The sequence below is a fragment of the Chanos chanos genome, chromosome 3 (genome assembly GCF_902362185.1).
Source record: "Chanos chanos chromosome 3, fChaCha1.1, whole genome shotgun sequence".
Classification (NCBI taxonomy): Eukaryota; Metazoa; Chordata; class Actinopteri; order Gonorynchiformes; family Chanidae; genus Chanos; species Chanos chanos.
The window spans coordinates 50,490,693-50,513,793 of NC_044497.1; the positions used below are offsets into that span (position 1 = coordinate 50,490,693).

A 23,101-nucleotide genomic window follows, 5' to 3' on the forward strand; every position below is an offset into this window, starting at 1 on the left:
AGCTTTAAATAAAACTGAAAACTATCTATTGATCTAGAGAAGAGCAGGGAGCAGCCTTCAGAGTTGCATAACCAGAACTAGAACAACTCTACTGTCACGATAGTTTAAAATATTAACAGTGCAAAAGACATATGCTTTTATGAGCTGACTTAGGGTTAAGAGTTTATTCAGAGATCCTATAGTATCATTAATAATGTAAAATAAACATAATAAAAATCAATCTTTTACTCTTAGCAAGGTCTTTCAATCAGGTAAATATGAAATCCACAAATTATTATGTGACATTTCCTAAAACTGAGCAGGTGGTGTAACAACAAGGAAATGAGTCAGAAGGCACACAGAAATATTTGCTTTAAAACACGTTTAGGACCAGTTTGTTTCTGAAGCTGTACCCTCACCATTTACAACTACTAATGTTTCACCAAAAAGAAATATGGCCTTTGATTACTTAACTAAATCATGAATTGTTCTTGAAACATCAAACAGTTCAAAAATGCAACATGAGCAGAATATGAATATGCATTTTTTGCTGTTGACCCAGTAATTCTATACTGACTGACTATTCACAGTGTCTAATATGTGCTGATAGTTTTAGCATTAAGGATCTCAGTCAACTTTCCCAATGAGGTGTCGTTGCCTCTCTGAAAAATGACCTGTCATTAAATTTTATAGACTTGGTACCACTGTAAGGTCTCAGATAGGGTGACCATTCCTGACACAACCAAAAGGATTACTGACTGAAAGACGATAAGAACCAATCATTATTTAAATCCAGTGAGTACAATGTTTGTCTGTGCAAAGTATCTAGTTAAACGTAGAATGAAGCCGCTTCAAACATTCGGTAAGAACAAACGGTCTGTTTTCCTTCCAACCTCTTCTCAAAAGGCTGGAGTACATTCTCTCGCCAAAGAGTTTGTAATTTAACAAACCAGGTGCATACGGCCATTTCCATGTCTGTGTGAAGCTGTAATTTTACCCTAAAGTAGCTGCATTTGTAAGACATCACCAATAATGAAAATAGAAACAATGCTATATCTAAGTGTTGGTGAAACAGCTGGAGTAAGACCACAGTCACCACCGTGTGGGGTCAGGCGTATGAAGAGGAAGCCTGTGTCTTTTTCCTGAGGACAGGAAATGCGTTTTGGGTCATACACTACAGTCGTAGGGTAGTGATACTGAGTGATTGACAGATACCATACAAGGGAAAGAGGGGGCACGCACTGGGCACCCGGGGAAGTAAAAACAGCGGTCATTTTTACGTTACACAGCAGCCCGAAATCAAACATCGCACGGACATGGCACTAACCATCACAATGGTCACACAATTTGATTGTGTAATTGGGAGAGGATATGGAGCGAACAGGCGAATGGCAGATGGAACGGCAAAAAGCAAGGGGAGGAGGAAAGTAAGTAAACACAGAGTAAGAGAGAGCCTCAGTGAAATCTGGGGAGAGCAGGCTCTTTTAGAGCAGGCCAGACTGACGATGGGAGGCCGATAACCTTATCAAGGCTGGCCCACGCTGCAACGGTCGGAACATGAGAGGAGCGTGTCAGGGAGGAGCACGCAGCCGGGGGTGCAAGATAATGCCCTGTATCCTGGTAATCAGAGGGGAGCAGAGAGGAGGACAGAGCAGCTAAAGCCACGCTGCGATGTTTCACTGACTAGCTGCACCACAAGACGGATTGACACTCCTCTTCCACATCTATCCATCTGTCTTTTTCCTCCCATTAAAGCTCAGTGTTTCATAACAGGAGGCAGGAAGTCCCCGCTCCTTATCGGGGCCCTACTAGAAATGCGCGAGCTTTGCAAATGGCATGGAGAACAGCTGTCACACCCCAAAAATAAATCCCATTTCATGAGCTTGATTGTCTGTTGCGGAAACTGCACTTATGACTCGTGGTGTCGTTACGTGCGTTGGAGAATAACGTGAACTCGCACGGCGCCGAACGCAACGCTACCCCTGTCATTTTTGCATAGATACCAGAATGACCGAGTACTCCTTGCGACATATCTCAGGAGAAGCCAAAAAAAAAAAAAGAGAGAGAGGTCACCGCAGAAAGAGGCAAAGGCCAGCATTGACCTTCAGTGGAATCCCAGAGGGCTTTGAAAATAAGAATAAACAATGAGACTAACCTAACTCCAGGTCTCATTATAGATATGTTATGTTCACATTTCTACTAACTGAATATCTCAGGTATCACTGTGGTATCTAATATTGAAACTAATATAGGCCAGAGCATAACCACAGTCATTCACAGTATAACCACAGTCATTCACAATCCACGCTGACAGTTTCTTCTCTTGTGCATTATTGGAACAACGTTCATCAGCTTTTTTTTTTTTACCTTTACTTCCTTAATCTTTTCTTGCATTTGTATCTGGTCTTTAATGGCCACATGCTTGAATGGTATTTTGCCTGAATTAGAAGATGGTTTAGATGAAAGCATCTGCTTAATGAATAAATCTAATGTAAATGTAATATACAGATCATGCTTGCTATATATTCTAGTGTATATAAAACCAGTGCAGAGCAGGAAGAACAGCATGTTGAAATGTGTTTACATAAAATGTATCACAGCAGAACACAAAACTAAAACAGACACAAATCCTGCAGTGTTCAGGTGTAAATCTCACATGCTTGGCATTCTGTAACATGAATGAAAGACCTATACACTCAGCTTTGGGGGAAATGACTTCCTGTGTAGGCAAAGTAATCTGTTTGATCATCCACATTAGAGACACAAAGGTATGACAACTTGTAACTAGTTGCTTGAAAGGCTGACATTTCTGACAAATAACTCTATTCAAATGTGCAGATCTTACAGGACAACAAGAATGCAAAGCAAACAATGGTAAATCTGGGAATGGGGCCTGTTTTTTTTGTTTTTTTTTTAATGCTATGTTAAGAAAACAGGTGGGATCCATAAGCCATCACACACTAAATGTGCACGTCAAACTAAAATGTCTGTATGGTCATATGAAAAGTTATTTGTGGGAAGACTATTCAGAAATGTTCAACAATAAATATGTCAAACAAGTATTTGTTCTTTAATCTCTGAGTGAATGAATATAGTAATCAAACTACCAGTAAACGGGTCTGGTTACTATAGAATGTTTAAAACATTGTTATTACAACAAAATGGTGTCAGCACCTTATTCTCACTGCACAGCATGATCTGAAACAGAAAGTGATCGACGCTGACTTCTCTTTTTCATTCGGCGATCGTTTACTTGGATAAAGGTAGCGTCAGCTGATGTTGGTTGAGCAGTTGTTTCCTAAGGAGTTGTCTGAATCTGGGCCTAAGTCTCAGACATTGTTTGGACAAGGGTTAGTTTTTCATGCCCATCCCATTTGATTTTCATTTTGAAAGGCACGGCGAATGTTCCCAAGAATGATCAAGCACTGGCCCCATGTGGCCACCAAGAAAAGTACATTATATAAATCTCAAGGCGGCTTACGTAATGACCGCATAAACGTCACTGCAGGTCAGGTTTCTGCGCTGACAAAACGGCAAGAAATCAGCTACGAACGACTGTGAATCTGAGCATTTGGAATGTGGAGTAACAACTATGGAAAAAATGATTAAATAGATACAGGAGGTTTTATTTAACATTTTGTGTACAAACAGAGGCTGCAAATGCCTTCCAAATGTTTTTTTTTTTTCTTTTTTCTCCTCAGAATACAGTATCATTTTTTCTTTTTTTTTTTTTTACAGCTCTATAGTCAGAACACCAACGTTTTAGCAGAAAGAAACTCATTACCATAAGAGAAGTCCTAAAAGGAAACATAAAGTAATCTAACTCTCATCCCGTTGGCTGGCCAGTAAGTGTCATCATTTCCCCATCAAGGCAGGGTTTTCAACAGAAATCCGGATATGTTCATGAAATGACAGTAACAAATTTTTCCCAGTAAAAAAAAAAAAGTAACTGATCTCAAATGAATTCAAAACATAGACAGTACATTTTCATAGAATTTCACAATACATTGCACATAATATGGGAATGTTTTGCTAAAACCTATTTTAACACAAATTTTAATATCAAGTAAAAAAAAAAAAAACCAAAAACAAATCCATGGTACAGTTTATGCATACACTAAAATAATAAGTCATTCCCTAAAGCCTTCAGAAATTGTAAAGCAAATATTTAGCTTGAGCAGAACCAGTAACATGGTTCCTGATTGGTCAATGCATTTGTCATTCTCTAACCTGTGTACCTGTTAATGACCAGTGCTTGTATAATGTTTTTTTTTTTTGTTTGTTTTTTTTAGATATTCATAACCGTAATATGTTCTAAAGGCTTTATGGTTACTCTTCCTAGCTGACTGCTATTACCCATTCAGTCCTTTAAAAGGTGTGACATACTGTCTGAATTCAACACAGTTTGACAAATATTGCTGCTCCATTAGTATTTAAGTGAGAGCTCATAGAAGCTAGTAGCAATATTCCACAAAAAAGAATCATGTAACGCAGACAATCAAATCTTCAATAAATAATTATCAGTTTTTCATTATAATCTATTTCTTATTTCAATTCCTATTTTGAACAATAACAACATACAGCACAATAAATAAACTCAAAAACACAATCTGAAGTATGTATTTATATGATACAGCTTTATACCATGTTTAGTACAGATTATCACCTTAGTTGAATTTCTCATCAAATTTCTCATGACCGGCCCTACATTAACATGTTTGTGCCATGGCATGGGACCTCTTTTATAGCTGTCACAGATGGCGGAGGTCAGTGCTGAAACACACAAACGCCACTTTAAGTGCAAGCTGTATCAATACAGGCCATACCAGTATGCTGCTGATATGATGTTTACAGCTTGAGGTTTAAAAAAAAAAAAACATTAAAAAAGAAAAAAATCTAAACAAACTTTTTCGCTGACAGAAATGAATTTTTTCGCTACAAGACATGGGTTAGAAACAGCTGCAAGACATGGGTTAGAAACAGCAAAGAATTATACAGATCAATTCATTTTTGCTAATCATGTTATAAACATGTTGAATGAGTAGTACTGTATAGTCATCACAATTTTAATCATATGTAATAGATGAACTCATAACAGAACTTTTCAAAAATACTGTAACTACCATTACTTTTTCCGCATATTTGACTGAGCAGTTTTGAGATGAAGATATAGTGAGATATTTCTCTCACTGTCTGTTACTAGTGTTGGTCACATGACATTCACCTTCATTGACTTCACTTACTTAAAAATGTTGAACTGAAGATGAGGTTTGGTCCTACCACAGTATACAAACTGACAAAAAGTTCAGTTTAAGTAAAGTCTTATATAGAAGATCATTAAAAAAAAGGGAAACACAGTTTCTCGCAATCTCCGAATCTGAACTTAATTGTGAGGCATGGGAACAGAACTGCACTCAATGAGATCCAATTACACAGGTCTAAGTGCTCAGACTTAATATTGATTAACACCGCCTGTCATTCTTACTTGAGCTAATTTCTTTGTGCTTGACAGTATATGCTGTTTAAGGATCTATCTAAACGTATTAAAGGAGTCTCACGAGCACATGCAAAAATACAGATGATTCTCCTGTGAACAGCCAATATGATTCTGATTATGAAAAATGACTGCAAACAATTTGTTATTACTGAACATTGCTTCAGTATGACATTTTGATGGGGTGAAACACCAAGAGACATGATTGTGTTGAGGAAACTGTCCTGGGAACTCAGTTCTATGTGCAGATAGCTTACAGTAAAGCAATAAAATGATATTAATTAGTGGATAAATGTGAAATTCTTCTAAAAATCAACCTTGACATTTTGCCTTTTTGATGGTCTGAACACCTGCGTACAGTAGCCAGATTTTGGTTCTATGTAACCAAAACAGCAATTATATAAACATATACGAAAATGAAAAGAACAAAAAAAAACAAAAAAAAAAAACAAAAACAAAAAACAACAATAATAACAATTCTTCCTTAATAAAACATGCCTGCATGTTAAATCAAGTTACTAAAGCATATCATTTCATTTCTCATTTGAAAACAAAACAAGAAAAGAACCAAGCCAAACCAAACCAACCGTAAGAGTCCAGGTGGCGTCTGAGAGGCAGAGTTTTGGGGAGTTATAATACATTGTTTGGGGGGGGGGGGGGGGGGGGCACTGCAGTGCTAAGCTATAATGCTGCAGAGTACAGCGCTAAGGGCACCTAATATTACCGGGAGGAATATTTCCTTTATGAAAAAGCTTCGGACAGTACTCAAGATGCCAAAGATGAGTGTCTTCTCTCACTTTTGGTCATGACCCCACCTCATATAACAAGTGAGTATTGTCTTACATATATACACACAGCGTTTACTTATACACAAAACGTCTTACACGAGGACAGAGAGGCACTGCTGTAGAGTTATTGAAGGAATACATGGTGAGACATATATTTATATATATTCATATATATATATATATAGGCACACTTCCCTTGACTTTAAAATGACATATACGAGACCGTGGCAGCCCTGCAGTGCCTGTCCTGTGCTGACAGAAAGAGGCTCTGAATCAGAGGGGCATGGGATTATCAGGTCCCCCATACAAAGCCACTCTGTCACCTTAAGTTTCAAAGAGAAATCTCCCAAATCCAATGCCACATATGGCAGAGAAGTGGAGAGTGGAAACAGTGGAGCTCGTCACTTTGTTGTGATGTTGAGGACGAGAGTAAACAACAGAACAAAAAAAAAAGAAAAAGAAAAGCTGTTTCCTGATCAGAGTGCAGGATATTTTAGTCTCCAGAAACTACAGTACAATTCAGAGTGAAGAATACAAATTTCTTTGTTAAATGCAAAGACACACACAGAAAACAAAGAACCATGTCATCCATCGTCTCAAAATAAATAATTACCATTGACTCAATGGACATCACACTGTTTAAAAGGAAAAAAAAAAAAAAAAAAAAAAACACCCTTCAGATTATGTACATACATATTTGTCAAAGATTCTTGTTCTCCCAAAGTATAAAACATTTTGGCAGGACCTCCTAAGGAATAACTACATAACATTTATGCAGTCGTCCAATGATCCAAACAACGTCTATCATGTGTTGGACTATTGCTCACTACAGATTTAACTAGCTGAGGAATATGGAAACGTATGGACAAGATGGCAACATTAACACTATACTCCGACCTGGGACACAGCAACCAAAGCTATTACTTGTGTTGGAGGGAAAAAGAACTTCATTCCTTTGTTAGCAGAGTCAAATATCCAAATGTCACATATCTGTTTACTGAATTTCTCACTCTGTTGATTTTGGAAAGTCTCGCACATCTGCTAATTATCGGACTCACGTCAAAGTTGTGTTCACTGTAGGTTCTCCACTGCAAATTGTTGACTTTTACCATTCTAGGTGACTTTTAAGGTAATTTATACATTCTGTACAAATTACCCATCGAGACTGTGATGGCTTCACAAAGCTACTTCAGCAGGTATCAAACTGAGCTAGAGACAAATGTCCCAAATATCTACTCGCTTTTAGAGTTGAAAGAAGATGGACTGCACATCTCCAAGAGGAGGATATCCAACTCTGGTTCACCAGCCTTAATAGCATGTCAAATAATTCATTTCTAACTTTAACATGAAAAAAAAGTTCATCTGAACATGTGCCGGTGTAACACTCAGACACATAACCTGTGAGATTTTGGAGTGCTGTAAGGTTGCAGTTCCACAGACAGCAAGTGCACTGAGAGACAGTAGAGAGTGTTTTGCTAGCTGTCAGTATGGACAGAAGAACAATACAGACAGAAAAGCCATGATAGAACAGCAGACAATGTAACTGAGAAACTGGTCATTTTTAACAGCTGTTTTGATTGACAGTGAAGGCCTGTTTGGGGATAAGTTGAGGAGAAGTTCAGTTCTGGCTTTCAATACAATGTACATCAGCAGTGAAACTCTTTACTGGAAAGCAGACAGGGTAGAGCTTAAAACAGACATATACACACACACAAAAAAACTGCTATAACAAAATACACACTGAAAATAGCATTAGCTAGCCTATGTGCTTCAGGCATGAAGTTCAGTTCATGTTCTCAGGAAAGTGGTGATGCCCTCTGTTGGCCATGGCTTGAACATGAGGGTATGCAAAAACATTACTATTACTGTCCAGTAGGGGTCACCCTCACACACCAATACAAAGATCCTACAAACAGTGAGTGCAAACGGCACAGTCTCTCTCCCTTTCTGCACAGATGTCCTTATGAAAAGAAGCATTGTACTCCCTCTACACTTCCGTGGAGAAGAGAATGCTCTGTCTTTTACTATCTGGTGTTGGTATGGTCTCCAGTTGAAGGAAGTACAGTAAAACTTGGACCTTGGGAGTCAAACACACACACATACACACACACACAAAGACAAACAAAAGATATGAGTCAAAAACATAAAAAGCTGGATCTCAAAAATTTCCTGTATTCATATGATTTCTTGTACCTGTGACATAACTTCCAGAGACCAGCTGTCACCCATGGTGATGGGCTGAGTGGGGTTAGCAGGTATTTTGCTGTCTTTCTCTGCAGGCCGTAGCAGGGTTGGACCGAAAACTGTGGCCAGATTATGCAGCGACATCTTGTTAACGCTCTCTTTTTCTGCCACCCTTGAATATGACAAGGGAAAAATACAATTTTTCACACAATGTACTCACATCATTTTAAAAAAAGGCACTGGTTTTCACTGATGTATCAACTATTTGATGAACGATACTTTGATTGGTCCTTATGCATGCTTGTATGACCACTCAATCACTAAAAAAAAAAATCAATGAACATTTATCAGTGGCGTGTGTTTATTTATCAAGTGTGTGATGAGAACTCTTCACTCTTTTTTCGGCAGATTTCATGTATACCTCTTCAAATGATCCAGCAGGAAGAGGAAAGTGACCAAGTTTGGCTCTGGTAGTGACAGCAGAAGATTCAACATGCAGCTTTCCTTAGCAACACTGTCTGAAAGAGCTGCACACACACACACACACACACACACAGACACCCACACACACACACACACACAGACAAACATTCATTTTGTTCTCTCAGTCGATTGCACACAAGAACATTTCATGTTCTTTTGTGAAGAAACATTTCAGCGGAGACGTCACATTTTCAATGAGACTATATAATCATCATCAAGAGTGCTGTTGTATAATTGAAGAGTCCTGCTTTATAATAGGGCCGTTGGAATACTACACTGAACATTTAGCAGTATTTATGCACACTAATACGCGTATTTAACACCACAGTGCATATCGATAAGAAGCTGTGACTAACCGATGCCTCCAGCGAAGTTGGGGTACAGCTCGTCAGTGAAGAGAGGTTCTGGAAGCTCCCGGAAGTACAGCTTTAGCGTTCCAGCGATTGCGTTGACGTCCATCTCGCTCATCATCACAGACACGTCTTTATTGTCTGTTAAAGTCACACGGTAAAGTTAGGATTCAGCCTCAAGCCTGGACAGAGCCGAACCAGCACATTCACCTAATACAGTGCGCCACAGTATACAGGAGTACACAACAAGACCAACAGTAATACCAGGAATGGAAATACAGTGATTATCCTGAATGGGAAAAACAGTGCCTGCAGACAAAGAAAAATAAGCAACATTCTCCTATAAAATCAAGTCATATCCCCAACTCTAAAGACAATCGCCACACGAAGACAACCGAAGGGAGACAAACACTGTGCCACCAAACAGCCCGTTTAGCCCTGAGTCACAGAGCGGACCAAGGGGGTCACTGGATACTCACTTGTGTCAAAGGCAGCTTTCAGGGCCTGGATGTCAGTGGCCACTCCAGAGACCCGGTAAATCCCCACCTCCTCCATCCCTCTCCTCTCAATCTCCTCCAGACACTGTCTGACAATGTATGGCACCTTGGAGCGCTCTCGTCTGCTCACAAACACAAGTGCCAATTCATACAATGTAAATTATGATACATTATGACATCTAAAAGCTACATCTTTAATATAAGTTGATCAAATTACAAATAATAGTTGGTTGTTTTGAAAAACAAAAAACAAAACTTCATTCAATTTTTTTTTTTTTGTTAGCAAAGTCAAAACAGCGTTGAACACTGTTGAAAACTTGGAACGAAAACAGCATAGTTTGTTCTGTGCCGTTGACGTGTCATCAGTTCTGAGGAAACATAAGCTGACACTGTGAGTGGTGTGTTGGTATTATTAGAGACGTGTTGTTACTACAACCATAACTGGTTCTGCCCCTAAATCTGCTGAGCAGCTCGTTACCACCTATCCTCATTAGCGTCACTCATCACCAATCAACCATCTCACAGACGAAAACACAGAGAGTATATCATGGCTTTGCTCAGTCTCTCTCGCGCTCTCTCTCTCTCTTTTTTTTTTTTAAATGCATGTTTCACTTTTGCTGCACATCTCCTCAACGCCTGTTAACAGCATTGATTCTTTTGTGATGTCTTGCTCTGAATCTTTCCATGTCCTTAAAACACTAGTTCTAATTTTATTTTTCTGAGTCTACACATAAAGACAGACCAGACAGGATTTATCAGATGGAATGACATTCACCCTCTTGTCTGTAAATTCTCTCCTTAAAGACTATGTGTCTGTCATGAGCAAACTGTGCTCATTTAATCTCCTCTTTGAAGTGAGATAAACAACTGTTATTCTGGTGTCACTAGCGACCAGTAAACTCAATAATCAGCTAGGTCAGTATGAGTGTGACTGTGCGTGTGCATGTGTCAGTGAGCATGTGGTTCTGGTTTTGTCTGTGTGTCTGATGCCTCCAAGTTCATCAGGGGGGCGGGAAGCAGGACAGGAGTTTCTCAGTGATTGGGTGACATGGAAATGTTCATGGGATTTAGTGTTGTGAGAGGCTCAGGGACCTGGAGGGAGGGGGGGGGGGGCTTGTCCCTGGTCTTTGCTGGCTCTCAGATTAGGCTGTCAGATTCACTTGAGTCACCGCTTAGACAGCTGGCCCCATAACCACACACACACATACACACACACACACACACACACACACGTACACACATATACACACACAGGCACATACACACACGTGCGCGCGCACGCGCCCACACACACACACACACAGGCACATACACACACACACACACACACACACACACACACACACACACACACACACAGAGGACTGTATGCTGATGCCTCCTTCAGGACGAGCTCCCAGTATAATACAGTCAGCAAAGCACCACAGCCACAAAACATTTATCTCCTGCCCACTGCCTGTCACCCCAGTCCTGGACAAGCTTATTAGACCTATCCCTTAGCTTCAGGCTCTTCACATGGATGATTGGATGAATTCTGCATTTAAGCACAATGTCTTATTGAACATAGCTACTGCAATTTGGGCAGATACACTAAGCATATACAGATTATGTGAGAGTGCCTTTCATTTTTTCCACTCACTTGGTCACTGTGGAGATGTTCACACCAAACACACCCAGCTCTTTCCTTGAAGGCATTCTCTTTAAGCTGAACTCTCTGCTGGTGAACTTCATGGACAGCTTCACCTCAATCTAGAAAAGACCACAGAAACAATGAACATCCCACAAACTGAGAAGAGGTGGAAAAGAGCAGGATCATCACGGGGCTGTCAGGGCCATACTCACCCCGTTCATGGGGATGACCGTTCTCTGCCAGTCTTTACCCTGGAGCATCTGAGGGTCCAGCTGAAAAGGCCAGAGACAAACACTGACATTAAAATTAACATTAAAACCAGACAAAGCATTGATAAGTGTGGGATTTGCCTTGTAATGAAAGTGAATCAGAAATCAGACAGACGGCATCCAGAGGATACCTTCTGGAGATTCAGCAGAGAAATGTTAAAACCTCTGTATATACAGCGATCTTTTGAAAAATATGCCTACGGTTTACTGTCTGTTTGAACAAGTCACGTAACGCGTTCTCTTTCTTCCACGAGCCTGGAACTAAACGCTTGCCATACTTGTGTGAAGTGTTAACCAGATGTGTTGAACTGTCAGAATTTACAAAGATGTAAAGATCTCAAGCATGTTCAAGGGGCAGATGAGGCAAGGAACATCTAACATACTCTTTTTCAGATGACTGTGAAACACTTTAACACCACAAATAAATAAAATGTCAACTTGCAATTCTAAGGCAGTTCACTTCACAGCTTTTTGAGTAAACACAAAATTTGGGCCCAAATGCTGAATTCTCTTGGACCCAAAACTAAAAAAAAAAAAAAAAAAAAAATATGGCATCTCTCACTATTTCTTCATTTTTTTTTATACTGAAACTTTTTATATTTCCAAAATGACAGCTTTTCAGCTCCTGCAGTGTATCTAAAGGGCAAGCTAGTTACACAGGGTTTTCTAAACACATACAGTGATCCTACCATCTGGAGTAAGCTAAGATTGCATTATGTTCCTTTCTCTCCTTCCATCTTAATCTCCATATGGTCTCGTGCAGGCCTGGACCCTGCTCCTCTATCTAATCTCATCATCTCAATCATTAGAGCTGATCCACGCTCATCAGACCACAGTGGCAGAGAACTGGGGCATCGCCTACTCATGCTGCACCAGGTAAGGGAACCGACAACGACAATGCATCAGTCGCTCAGGGGAACAGGGAGAGAACATCACTAAGCGCTAACACGATGATAAAAAGCATTCATTTGTTTACAATGCTAACTGGCGACGCGACGCGAGACAACATGGCTACGGTGTGAACAGAGCTTTCTTGATTCTGCGTGCATTCTCTGACACGGCTATTTCATATGTAACACAATGGTAATGCTGACACTTATTAAACAAACAAAAAATAATAATCTGACAACCAGCGGTAAAGTCTTTTGCAAGGTAGGCCTAAATGCACAAAATTCACTTTGATAACCGTATGACATCTACGCGCGATGCCGCAGGATGGCTCAGACTAACACCGTCCTCCTGGATCTTTTTAAAAATTCTCTCACCCCTCCACAGTCACTCCATAAACACCTTTACCTTGCGTCTCTGCAGGGCATTGCGAACGTGTCCCCACAGTTTCACCCCGCTCCCCATTACTGTTGTCCTGGAGCAAAAGCTTTCATCATCCTCTTCAACGCTGCCGACCTCCTTCTGCTGTGGGCACCTCACACCTGCCTCACAACCTCCTCCTAATGTACTCTCACTCATTAAACCTTCACACTTATCAAATCCTCCCGAGGAACCGTGAAACACAGAGAGAGTCTTCTCACGGAGCAGAACTCATATGTACGGCGCTGAAGTCCTTAAAGATTCCATGACATCTCTCTTTGTTGTCGACAGTTTCCTTATATGCCGGTCAGAATCATTAAGAGCAGTAATGCAGCTCAGAAGTCCAGGTTACGCCGCTCCGTGGCTGAGAGAATATTACCGGTGTTAATCTGCACGACTCCTCCACCTGTCCGCCATAACCCAGAGATGCCCACCCATGCAGTGTGCTCAACACAAATGCCCAGTTCATATGCTCTGACCATCAGTGCATGTGACTCGAACGTAAGCTCAGGTTTCTGTCATTTAGTCCACCGCGCGTCTGATTTCCTGTCTCCCGCCTTCTCTCCTCCTCCTCGTCGCAGAGCTGATCCCTCTGCTTACCTTAGCCACTATTTAAGTTGTCACATGGACAGATCAACCAATGGCCCACCCCCTCCCCACTCCACAGACAAACACAACCCAGGCACTGACCGGGGCAATGAGCTTTTGAGTCAATGAGCTGTTAGCAGACTCAGTCACTGATTGCGGCGTAATGAAGGGCTGATCATTTGATGAGTGCCTCACGCTAGGCCAGGCAGCCCCGTAACACAACCGCTCACTGGACCAGAGCACAGATTTTATTTTCTCTTTTCATAATTAATGTGAAAGTACATAACATGCCTCAGCTGATCTGAGTCCTGCAGGCAGCGGGATACAGAGAAGCATGCCGAATTAAAGACCATGAAAATCTCTTTTAAAAATCTTACGAATAAAAACCTCATTTTAAAATTCAATGAATATTTATATGAGATTCGGTTTACTTTATAGGCATCACTAGCCTAACATAAACAAGTGCAACCATTAATGTACTTGTTTGTACTTAATTACCACATCATTAATGCATGAATTGAGCTATAACTTAAAAGAGAATGTCCAGAGCTGTTAATAAGCTCTCCCTCTTACGCTAAAGCATTTGGTGCTGTACAGATGTTGATGGATTTTAAGAGTGACCAAGTACGCAATGTCCCTCCGTCAGAGTTGGACCCATACTCTAAGGCTTAGTCTAGATCACACACCGCACTGATGAGGGAGAACGTGTGTTCTGCCAACAATCTGTACGGTTCCCTTTTGAGAACAGACCAACACACTCTATATCAGTTACACTGGCAGCCAGCTTCCATATAATTCTGTCAGCTATGGTTTAAAATATTGCAGCACTTCAACATGTCATTCACATAAGATTGCCATATGTAGGAGATTCTAACCATGTAGAGTTGACGGTAGTATAATCTCATGGTAACAGAACTCATTCGGCCCAGACAGCATTTGGTTGAATAATTGTGACATTTCGACAGAGACTCTCTAATCGTGTTCTTCTGAGAGTAGCATTTGAGGAACAAAACCTATGTAATGCTAATAATCAAACTGTTCACTAGCATCTGAGTTCAGTTAATTCAAAAGAGTGGAGAGCTTCAGCGATAAGATAGCACTGAACATAAAAGAGTTTCCTGTTCACACACAGCGAACTGAAGGGGAGCTAAGTGTCTCCACAGGGACCACATGGAAAACAAGACGCCGTCTAGGACAGCTGGAAGATCAAAGAACAACCTCCACCTCAACAAAACAGTAACTGATGCCTTTCAGATCCAGACCTTCCTAGAGCCAGACAATACACAAAGCGAGCGAGGGTGGGACCGCCCTATTCTGTGCCCTCCATACAAGCACCTCACAAAGAGAAGCCAAACTCTCTCTGGAGATCCTGCTGACAGGCCAGCACCACTGAAGTCACTTCTTTTCACAGTGACATTTTCAGACAGGACACATGAATTATGGATGGTTTGATTCAATAAGCCTGGGCAGAAGACGGAACATGCTACCCATTACTGATAAGATTAAATGTCTGGAAAAGGAAAGCGGCCGTCCGGTACAATGACATATGTGCACTGTTCCCCCGGTGTGACCAGATGCATCTTTCACCTCATATGACTGGGCTGACGATGGACAATCAGGAATGAGAACCAAAGGTTCTAGAACTCTGATCCACCTAGGGATACAGTCCCTCTTTTTATCATATTCATATTCTACTCTCGACAGACAAATTCCATCTTCTCAGTGACAATTACGAGTATGTAAGCATGTTAATGAAGAAAGAGCTGTGAAAAATAAACGCTGCATCTGAATATCTTAAGGACGATTTCATGTTGCTTAGCATGCAGCATCATGAATGTATTTTGAAAAATGCAGTTATGATGTTGAAGTGACCTACCGGGATCTGCCCTTTGCCTATGATGCGGTCTGTACTCTCACCATCCTCTTTATTCATCTTGGTTTTGTTGTAGCTCTTCTCATAACAGAGCAGGCGCAGTGTCTGGGAGCCCTCCAGTTCAATCTCAAACTCCTGTGGTAAACACCAGGGGAGAAAGAACTACATTACCCACAACGCACCGTGACCTGCAGCAAAACTTGCATTTAAATCATGCTGTCGCGACCAACCACGTCCCCCTGTGATGCATATCAACATTTTTATTTTTCATTTCATTTAGCTATTTGCTGAACAGTCCAGCAGAAAATGCTGCAAACTCGTCATCAGCATGTGCTGACTGCAGTTTTTTCACATTTCAAAGTTTAATTTCACAGCTACAAAGTAATGTGAGGTCACTAATGACATAAAAGAACTTCACGTTCAGGCTAAACACCTGTCCCTCAATCATTACAAACCTAGCTCTCCCTAATTAATGAGGATAAGGCCTCTAATTAAACCGTTACGTTTTAAATCCAGAAGGCGTATATGTTTCACATGTTTGCACTTAAGTTCTCTGACCTAGAACATGTTAGCAGTGTGTACTGTAGACATTTCCAGAGGTCTTACCTCATTCCATTTGGGCTCGGTGGTGTACCTATACACTCTTGTCTTGGCTTTGTTCACAAAGTAGCCAAAAGAGTCCACCTCTAATGTGCAATACAGATCTAAACAGAGAAGAGAGGGTCACTGTTAACATTCCCAGTAGACATGAAGATTCAAGGACTTAAAATGGAGCTGAGATTCGATTTGCCAGAGTCAATGAGGAGAAATAAAGCACTCTGTCACTGTAAGCAACTGGCTCATTAATGTGTCGCTCTTCCAGGCTCAATGCACCATTACTGGAACTGATGAACACAGACAGACGGATAGAGAGAGAGAAAGAGAGAGAGAGAGAGAGAGAGAGAGAGAGAGAGAGACTGAGACTCACTTAGGCTCTGTTTGAGGCCAGAGGCGGAGTGGACAATTACATTCAAGAAACCATGGAGTCCTGTGCACTCATCGTCTGAGGAGAAACAGGACAAGAAGGGGTTAGAATTTGGGACCCATATTCAAGTATCGAAATTCATTCTCAGATTTCCATGCCACTGACACAAAGACAGGTTTGCATTCATTTTTACACTGTAGAAATGTAACTGTTTTACGTTGCAACAGCCTGAACATTCCCAACAATGCTCTACTCGACACACACCCAAGTAAGACAAAGTGTTAGCCTGTGTTATCTGCAGGTCTTTTACCGTCTTTGTTGATAGTGAGTGGAATGTGGTGGACAGTTTGAAGTTTGACACAGGAGTTGGTCAACATTTGGAGCTCCATGGAGGTCAGACTGAAGCTCTTGAAGCCTGTGGGGATGAACATTCAGTCAGAGTCATGAGCAGAGACATAACTGGAACTGGAACTGGAACAACTGCAGTGTTTTATTCCTCATGAGACAGCAGGATGAGTGCTGGAAAAGGTAGATCTCTTGGTCTGTGACTTGCTTTAATGTACTAAAGGAATCTGACTTGTGCTGTTATTAGGCATGCTACTGTGATTCTCTATGGTCACTAGGCCCAGGTGACAGACATTAAATAAATGTTTCATAATGACTTCCCTTGAGCAGAAGTCTTTCATTATCCACTAGCAGAGCAAGGTCACAAAGAAAGGGAAGACTGAAGTATTGTGGCATGGCTAGCTATTCAAACACATGAAATAAACAGTCTTCCCAGGGTCTGGAAGTGACTTACATTTCTTTTGCTGCTCCCTGATCATCTCCTTCCATTCAGCCCGTTCATAGTCTGATGAAATCAGAAACATATAACTCTGCAACATAGAACCAAAAACACAGATGAGGAGTTTGTGTGTCAATAAGGAGGTACAGAGAGAAATGAAAAAAAAAAAGCAAATTCATGTTTAAGCTGGCATGTCACCAACTTGTTGTGTCACCTTGCCATTCCTGTTGTGTACTCTGAGTGCCATGTTAGGGGAGGTCAAGAGCAACAGTGACTCCTGCTCTGACAGTTTCTTTCTCAACCTTTCAATGACCTTTGATCCCTTGTTGGCCCTCTGTAAAAAGGAGTACACATAAAATAATTCCAGGATTTTTTCACAGCCCACGGTTAGAGTACGTGTCGCATTTAACTCCTGAGAATAAAAAACAAAAAAACAAACAAAAAAAAAAAAAGTTCAGTTCAGTACCTTCTCTCTCTGGATCTCACTCTTGAGCTGAGAGATTTTCATCTTCGTGGCATCTATCTCCTCGTCAGGCACCTGTGGGATGGGCAAAGGCTCAGCCTCGTCTGCCGTTTGGAAGGTCAGGTCAGACAGGGGGATGTACCATTTCGAGTCGTACTGCTGACTCTTCCTGTGGAGTGTGAGAGCAGGAGAGACGAGGCCTCAGGAAAACGAAAAACAATCCATACAAATACATGCTATAAAATCGAATTACAAAAGTATCAGTATATGGGGAAAAGGACTCAAACTACAGCAACGGATCAATAGTTCTATTGTCTAGTGTTACAGAATAAGTGGAATTCACACAACTTAAGACACAAAACAGAGGCCTCTTATCGGGAATCCATTCAACTCATGTTACCAAGCCGTTACTGATGGGCTGAGATGCTATTTGTGAGAAACGGATTTAGAAAGAAAGGAAAAATGACAAGGGGAGAGAGGAACATTAAAAGAGAAGGAGAGAGAGAAGCCTATGCGTGAACGTGTTCTGTACCCTCCGATCTGTTTCTTGAGCTTGGCACACAGCAGCAGGTCGGTGAACAGGAAAACATGCCGCAGTTTTCTTGCTCCCTCCACCAGCTCCACCATAAAACTGTCTTTCAGAAGCTGACGGTTCTGCTCCACCAAAACAAAACAAAACAACACAAAACAAAGAACACATATTCAAATCCAAAGGTACGAGACAGCGAGATCATCTACGAAAACTGCATGTACTCTTTGTTTGCAATGAAAAAAACATGCCAGAAGGGGGCACTCTTGTAAGGTCTCAGACAAAAAGACACTAGCCAGCCCTCAGGATAGGACTATACTGTCTGCCAACAACACATACAGCCTTTGTTGTTATATTACAGGGTGAATCGGGTAGACATTTTGATACAGGTAAACGATGTCTACAGAATCATATGTTTACTAAATTATCAGCCTGAGAGCTAAATCTGTGACCAAGGTGTGAAAACACACCAGTGCATCCCCTCCTCCTCCTCCTCCTCCTCCTCCTCCCCTACCACCTCCTGGCTAGAGATCACGCATCAGTGCCCTTTCAGCAACACGTCACCGCTGCAGTGAGGCAACAAAAGATGACATCACTAACAGACCATCCAATGAGAGCTCTCTACCTTTTTCAGACCTCACCAGTGAACCCCCCCCTCCCCCCCCGCCCCTCTCCCTCATCTCATACCCCTCTGCTCTGAGGAGGGGAAATGAAGATAGGGCTTCTTCTCAAAGGCCAGTCATTTCCAATGCAACACCACAGCTGCTAAGAAGATGTCAGCTATGGTGAGTCACTGGCTTACCACGTGCATTGTTATTTTGTGTGTGTGTGTGTGTGTGTGTGTGTGTGTGTGTATCTGTAGATGAGTCTTAGCTATTGTCATCAAGCAGTTCTCCAGAGCAGGACGTCACATAAATGAGATATTCTATGTGTCAAAGCAGACAGAGCACAAAGCAGATGGCCTCATTTCAATTCAGAGCACTGCTAAGTCATGAGAAATTTCTATTCCTGACGGCACAAATGACATGACTTTGGAGAGTTTTGGTAGTACGAGAAAGGCCTCCTCCACATCTTTTATGACAAAGCGTGCTATCAAAATGCTTCATACAATGGTAATAATTTCATTTTTAAAGTAAAACGTGTATTCTCTGTCAGTTCATCAGTTTCTGTTGTTAATGATGTTAGGAGTCTGGTGACAGTCAGCAGGGTAGAGATCTCATATTAATTGTGCTGAGTCTCCTCTCCATTCACGGGACACAGCGTGTAACTGTGTATTAAGGGTACTGTATGCTACCGTGGTATGAAGGGGCACACCTGAAACAGTCCCTACACAGTATTCATAACTATTAGAGCCTGGCAGTGTGATAAACGCCTTTATTTCCAATCCCATGCAAAATCTTGTTGGTCCTACATCCAAAGCGAATCATCTATTAAACCTACTAACTAAAAGGAGATTCTGAGATTAGGGCAGATTATCCAAAAAAAATCCCCTAATTTAGCTCCCTTCAACCTGAAAGAGTCTAATATAGATCAAAGAAGTGACAAAGGGAGGAGAGATAGAGCACCATATCGTTCCCTGAGAGGAGCTGGCACCCCTAGACATCACACTGAGTGGGTCAGAAGTACAGTTGCTTAGAGAGAGAGAGAGTTTCACAGTCCTTACTGTCAAATGAGGTGTGGAGCTGTAAAGGGGACTATCACAGAGAATTTGAGTTTACACACTCCTGTGTCTATGGGAGTCTCATTGTGTCTATGGGCCCCAACAGGGAGCTTCTTCTATAGTAAGACAGCTTGTAGTGAGACATTCAACCCAAACATGAAGGGGGGCCCCACATCTGTTTATTTACATTACTTTGGTTACAGGGCTTTGGTTATAAGACTTATCCTCAGGCATTTGGTAATTGCAAAGGTCTTAGTCAACATCCAGTCATTACTTAAGCAGATGACATAAAAAAAAAACATCGGAAACACTTCAAAAACTTCTGTTTACTGTTTTAACTGTATCTCCTGCACAGTGAATTCAGTCCCTGGGGGCCCAGTATTTTCATCACTATATAAATGTGTGTCTGAATGTGAAAAGTGTCACTTTACATTAAAGAGTGTTGACTGATCTGAAGTGTAGAGTGTGAGAATTTTACACTACCTTATAGTTAGACAAACACACATCCCTCTTAAAGAATGAGCATCTAATACAAATCCTTCTTAAAGAATGACTTAAAGCACCTAATACAAATCCTTCGCAAAGAATGACTTAAAGCACCTTTGAACTATCTTTTGATCCCCAAAAAATGCATCTATTCTTCTACCTCTGAGCTTCTGAGCACAAGACAGTTTAAAGCAAACAAAACAAAACAAAACAAAACAAAATACAAGAACAACAACAGGTTCAAATTTAAATCTGGAGTCTGCTTTCAAAGAGAAAACCCTCTCTTCTGAACACGTGATGAGCAGAGGTGACATGTAGAAACTTAATGCTTAGCATTCAGTTTGACATGCGATGCACTGAAGAGAAGCTTGTTCTTAACAATACTAAATTTCCCTATTTTCTCTCCTAACAGAATAGACGCTCATCAAATGAGCTGCCTAAGCAAATCAGGTGACATTTCCCCTAATACCCGCCTGTAGAAGAAACATGGCAATAACAATCCCTTATAATTGCTAACTAAAAAAAAAAAAACAGCTTGGAATCCCTGCTAAATAAAAAAAAAAAAAGAAAAACGCAGACACAGATGTTCAGCGCCTAAATATTGAGCAAATTGTGGAAAAAGTGCTAAGTGTGTCTGAGTGTACAGAACAGTTCCTCTGTTGGGCAGTGAACTAAAATGACTGCAGAGTCAAACTATAGACAAGACGCAGTTAATCTTCTTGTGGAAATAAACAACAAAGACTGAATATTCCTTTTCCTTGGTTTCACGGACAAAACCGGCACTATTTTTAGAAGAGATGTTAAGATGTTTTCGGTTTCATTTACGCATGTTGATAAAACATTAATTTGAGCTTACGTCTGGTTCCATCACTGACGAGGAAGATGAATCATATTAGTCATCTACAGTGTGTGTTTGTGTGTGAGCATCTCATGGAAAGAGAATTCAAGTGGGTTGGAGCAGGTGGTTTTCAGCAGCCTTAGGTCGTACACTGTGAAAATGAATGTGACAAGTACAATACTAGCTCAATATACATATGTAGCCCACAAGTACCCGTGAGCATCAGCCTATGTAAATCTGGCCGTTTGTTTACAGCGCATCTGCGTGTGTGAGTTTTTACTGTGTACTCATAAAGCTGCACACAAGTATACACAAAATCACTGTGTTTATACTGTGTTTGCGTGTGTATAGTATTCCGTGCTTTTCATGTGTGTGTGCATATGTGAGCGTGTGTTTAGATGTTTGTGGTAGTATGTGTAGTGTTGTGTGTACGTGGAAGTTTTGAACACTCACACATCACGGTGAGTGCATGTTTCCCAGAGGCAGATAGGAATGAGTGAGGCCTCAGAAGTCGGTGGCTACATTTGCATTTTAATTAAGTAGCTTCTGTTCAGCCCCTCCCCCCTCTGGCCAGTCAAGGTCTCCCAGGGCAGCCTGAGATCTTGAGTTCTCCCTCATATCTCCATCTCTCAGAACAGGTTGCGTTTGTTCCCTATACTCTTCCATTTTTAAGCTACATTAGACCAGGTCCTCAAAGTAAAGGAATGTCAAAGTAAAGGCGCTGATCTCCGATCATCTCCTCCTGGTCCATATAACCATATTTTTCCAAGTTATGAAGACGTGAACTGATCTCAGATCCCTAACTCCTCTTCTAAGAAATCTGATACATGCAATTCATTTGGAAATCAGCTTTGGCCCTTGTGGAGTCCTATCGGACTAAACCCTAATCTATCCATGGAAACAGGTATGTGTGGTCTAAAGATAATTAATGCTATGTTATGACTGGTACAAAGACAAGCCTGCAGGTCTCTCAAAGGCCATAGACACAAACCCTTCAATTATACAAAATTGTGCTAGGTGTTTTATCTTTCCTTGCTGAGGTTTCTGTATGAAAACCACTAGCACAGCATGAAAGACATTGCTGAACAAAACCAAGCCACAGTGTGTTTGATAAACAACGTGAGTGTATCAACATTTGGGAAGGTACAATGTGCATAATTCATGTACCAGGGTCAAAGACAACTACCCCCAGGCATCTTGAACTATGCAGTCATGACAATGAGAGCTACGAGAGGCCGCAGATTTCCATGCCTGCCTTTCATGTACAAACCATCAATATTTGATGATCGGTTTTGGTGTGTCCACATTGGGCTCCAGGGGATGGGAGATGGGTAGAGAGCGATAATGATGAACATTCCCTGCATCTTCAGGGAGAAAAGGAGGAGCCACCGTTTTCTCGAGATTGCCCCTTCATGAATAATCGATGACAGAGATGCGAATCAAGACTAGGGTGGCTCATTAAAGCACATTACACGCAACCCTTGTTTGCCGTCAATCAGGCAGCAACAATTCATCCGCCACTCCCATGAGAACGGACTGGAGGAATGGGAGGGGAGGTGGTAGAACTGGAAGCTAGTGTGAGGTGGGGGGAAGGGTGTAGTAGCTTAAACTGGACTTATCTCTGATGCCTTTCTTTACAGCACACAGAGATCTCTTAAAGACCTGATGATCTCGTGGTGTTTCTTTCTCCTTTTCCAGCGGAACCAGTGAGGACGTTTCATTCCTCACTGGATGAGGTTCATGATCATCATCATGACACAAGCTGATCAATAGATGATCGAGGGGTAGATAATTCAGAATAAATCCCATTATACCTTCACTATACGACAATTAGCCTGGTGATCTAATACGGTAATTTCTTTTTCCAGCAAAGGGCTACATAGTGTAAACAGAGAGATTCTGAGAAGTAGTGTCTATTTGTGTGTGTGTGTGTG

The 23,101-nt window shown here is 41.2% G+C and overlaps 1 protein-coding gene across 3 annotated transcripts in view; it reads right to left on the reverse strand.

The window, feature by feature from the left end:
• Positions 1–8,248: 8,248 nt before the first annotated feature.
• The window catches only part of bcr (BCR activator of RhoGEF and GTPase), a 57,780-nt gene continuing 42,927 nt past the window's right edge, over positions 8,249–23,101 (reverse strand). For 2 of the 3 annotated variants that reach the window (XM_030768750.1, XM_030768751.1), the window contains 15 exons: positions 18,187–18,308; positions 17,658–17,823; positions 17,406–17,525; positions 17,207–17,282; positions 16,718–16,822; positions 16,411–16,485; positions 16,050–16,147; positions 15,447–15,578; positions 11,618–11,677; positions 11,415–11,524; positions 9,758–9,897; positions 9,285–9,419; positions 8,867–8,972; positions 8,455–8,617; positions 8,249–8,338 (listed from right to left, as the gene is read on the reverse strand). In XM_030768750.1, coding sequence (XP_030624610.1) covers positions 8,249–8,338; positions 8,455–8,617; positions 8,867–8,972; positions 9,285–9,419; positions 9,758–9,897; positions 11,415–11,524; positions 11,618–11,677; positions 15,447–15,578; positions 16,050–16,147; positions 16,411–16,485; positions 16,718–16,822; positions 17,207–17,282; positions 17,406–17,525; positions 17,658–17,823; positions 18,187–18,308 — 1,698 coding nt within the window. The remainder of the gene's footprint in view (positions 8,339–8,454; positions 8,618–8,866; positions 8,973–9,284; positions 9,420–9,757; positions 9,898–11,414; positions 11,525–11,617; positions 11,678–15,446; positions 15,579–16,049; positions 16,148–16,410; positions 16,486–16,717; positions 16,823–17,206; positions 17,283–17,405; positions 17,526–17,657; positions 17,824–18,186; positions 18,309–23,101) is intronic. The other variant, XM_030768752.1, reaches the window with a different exon arrangement.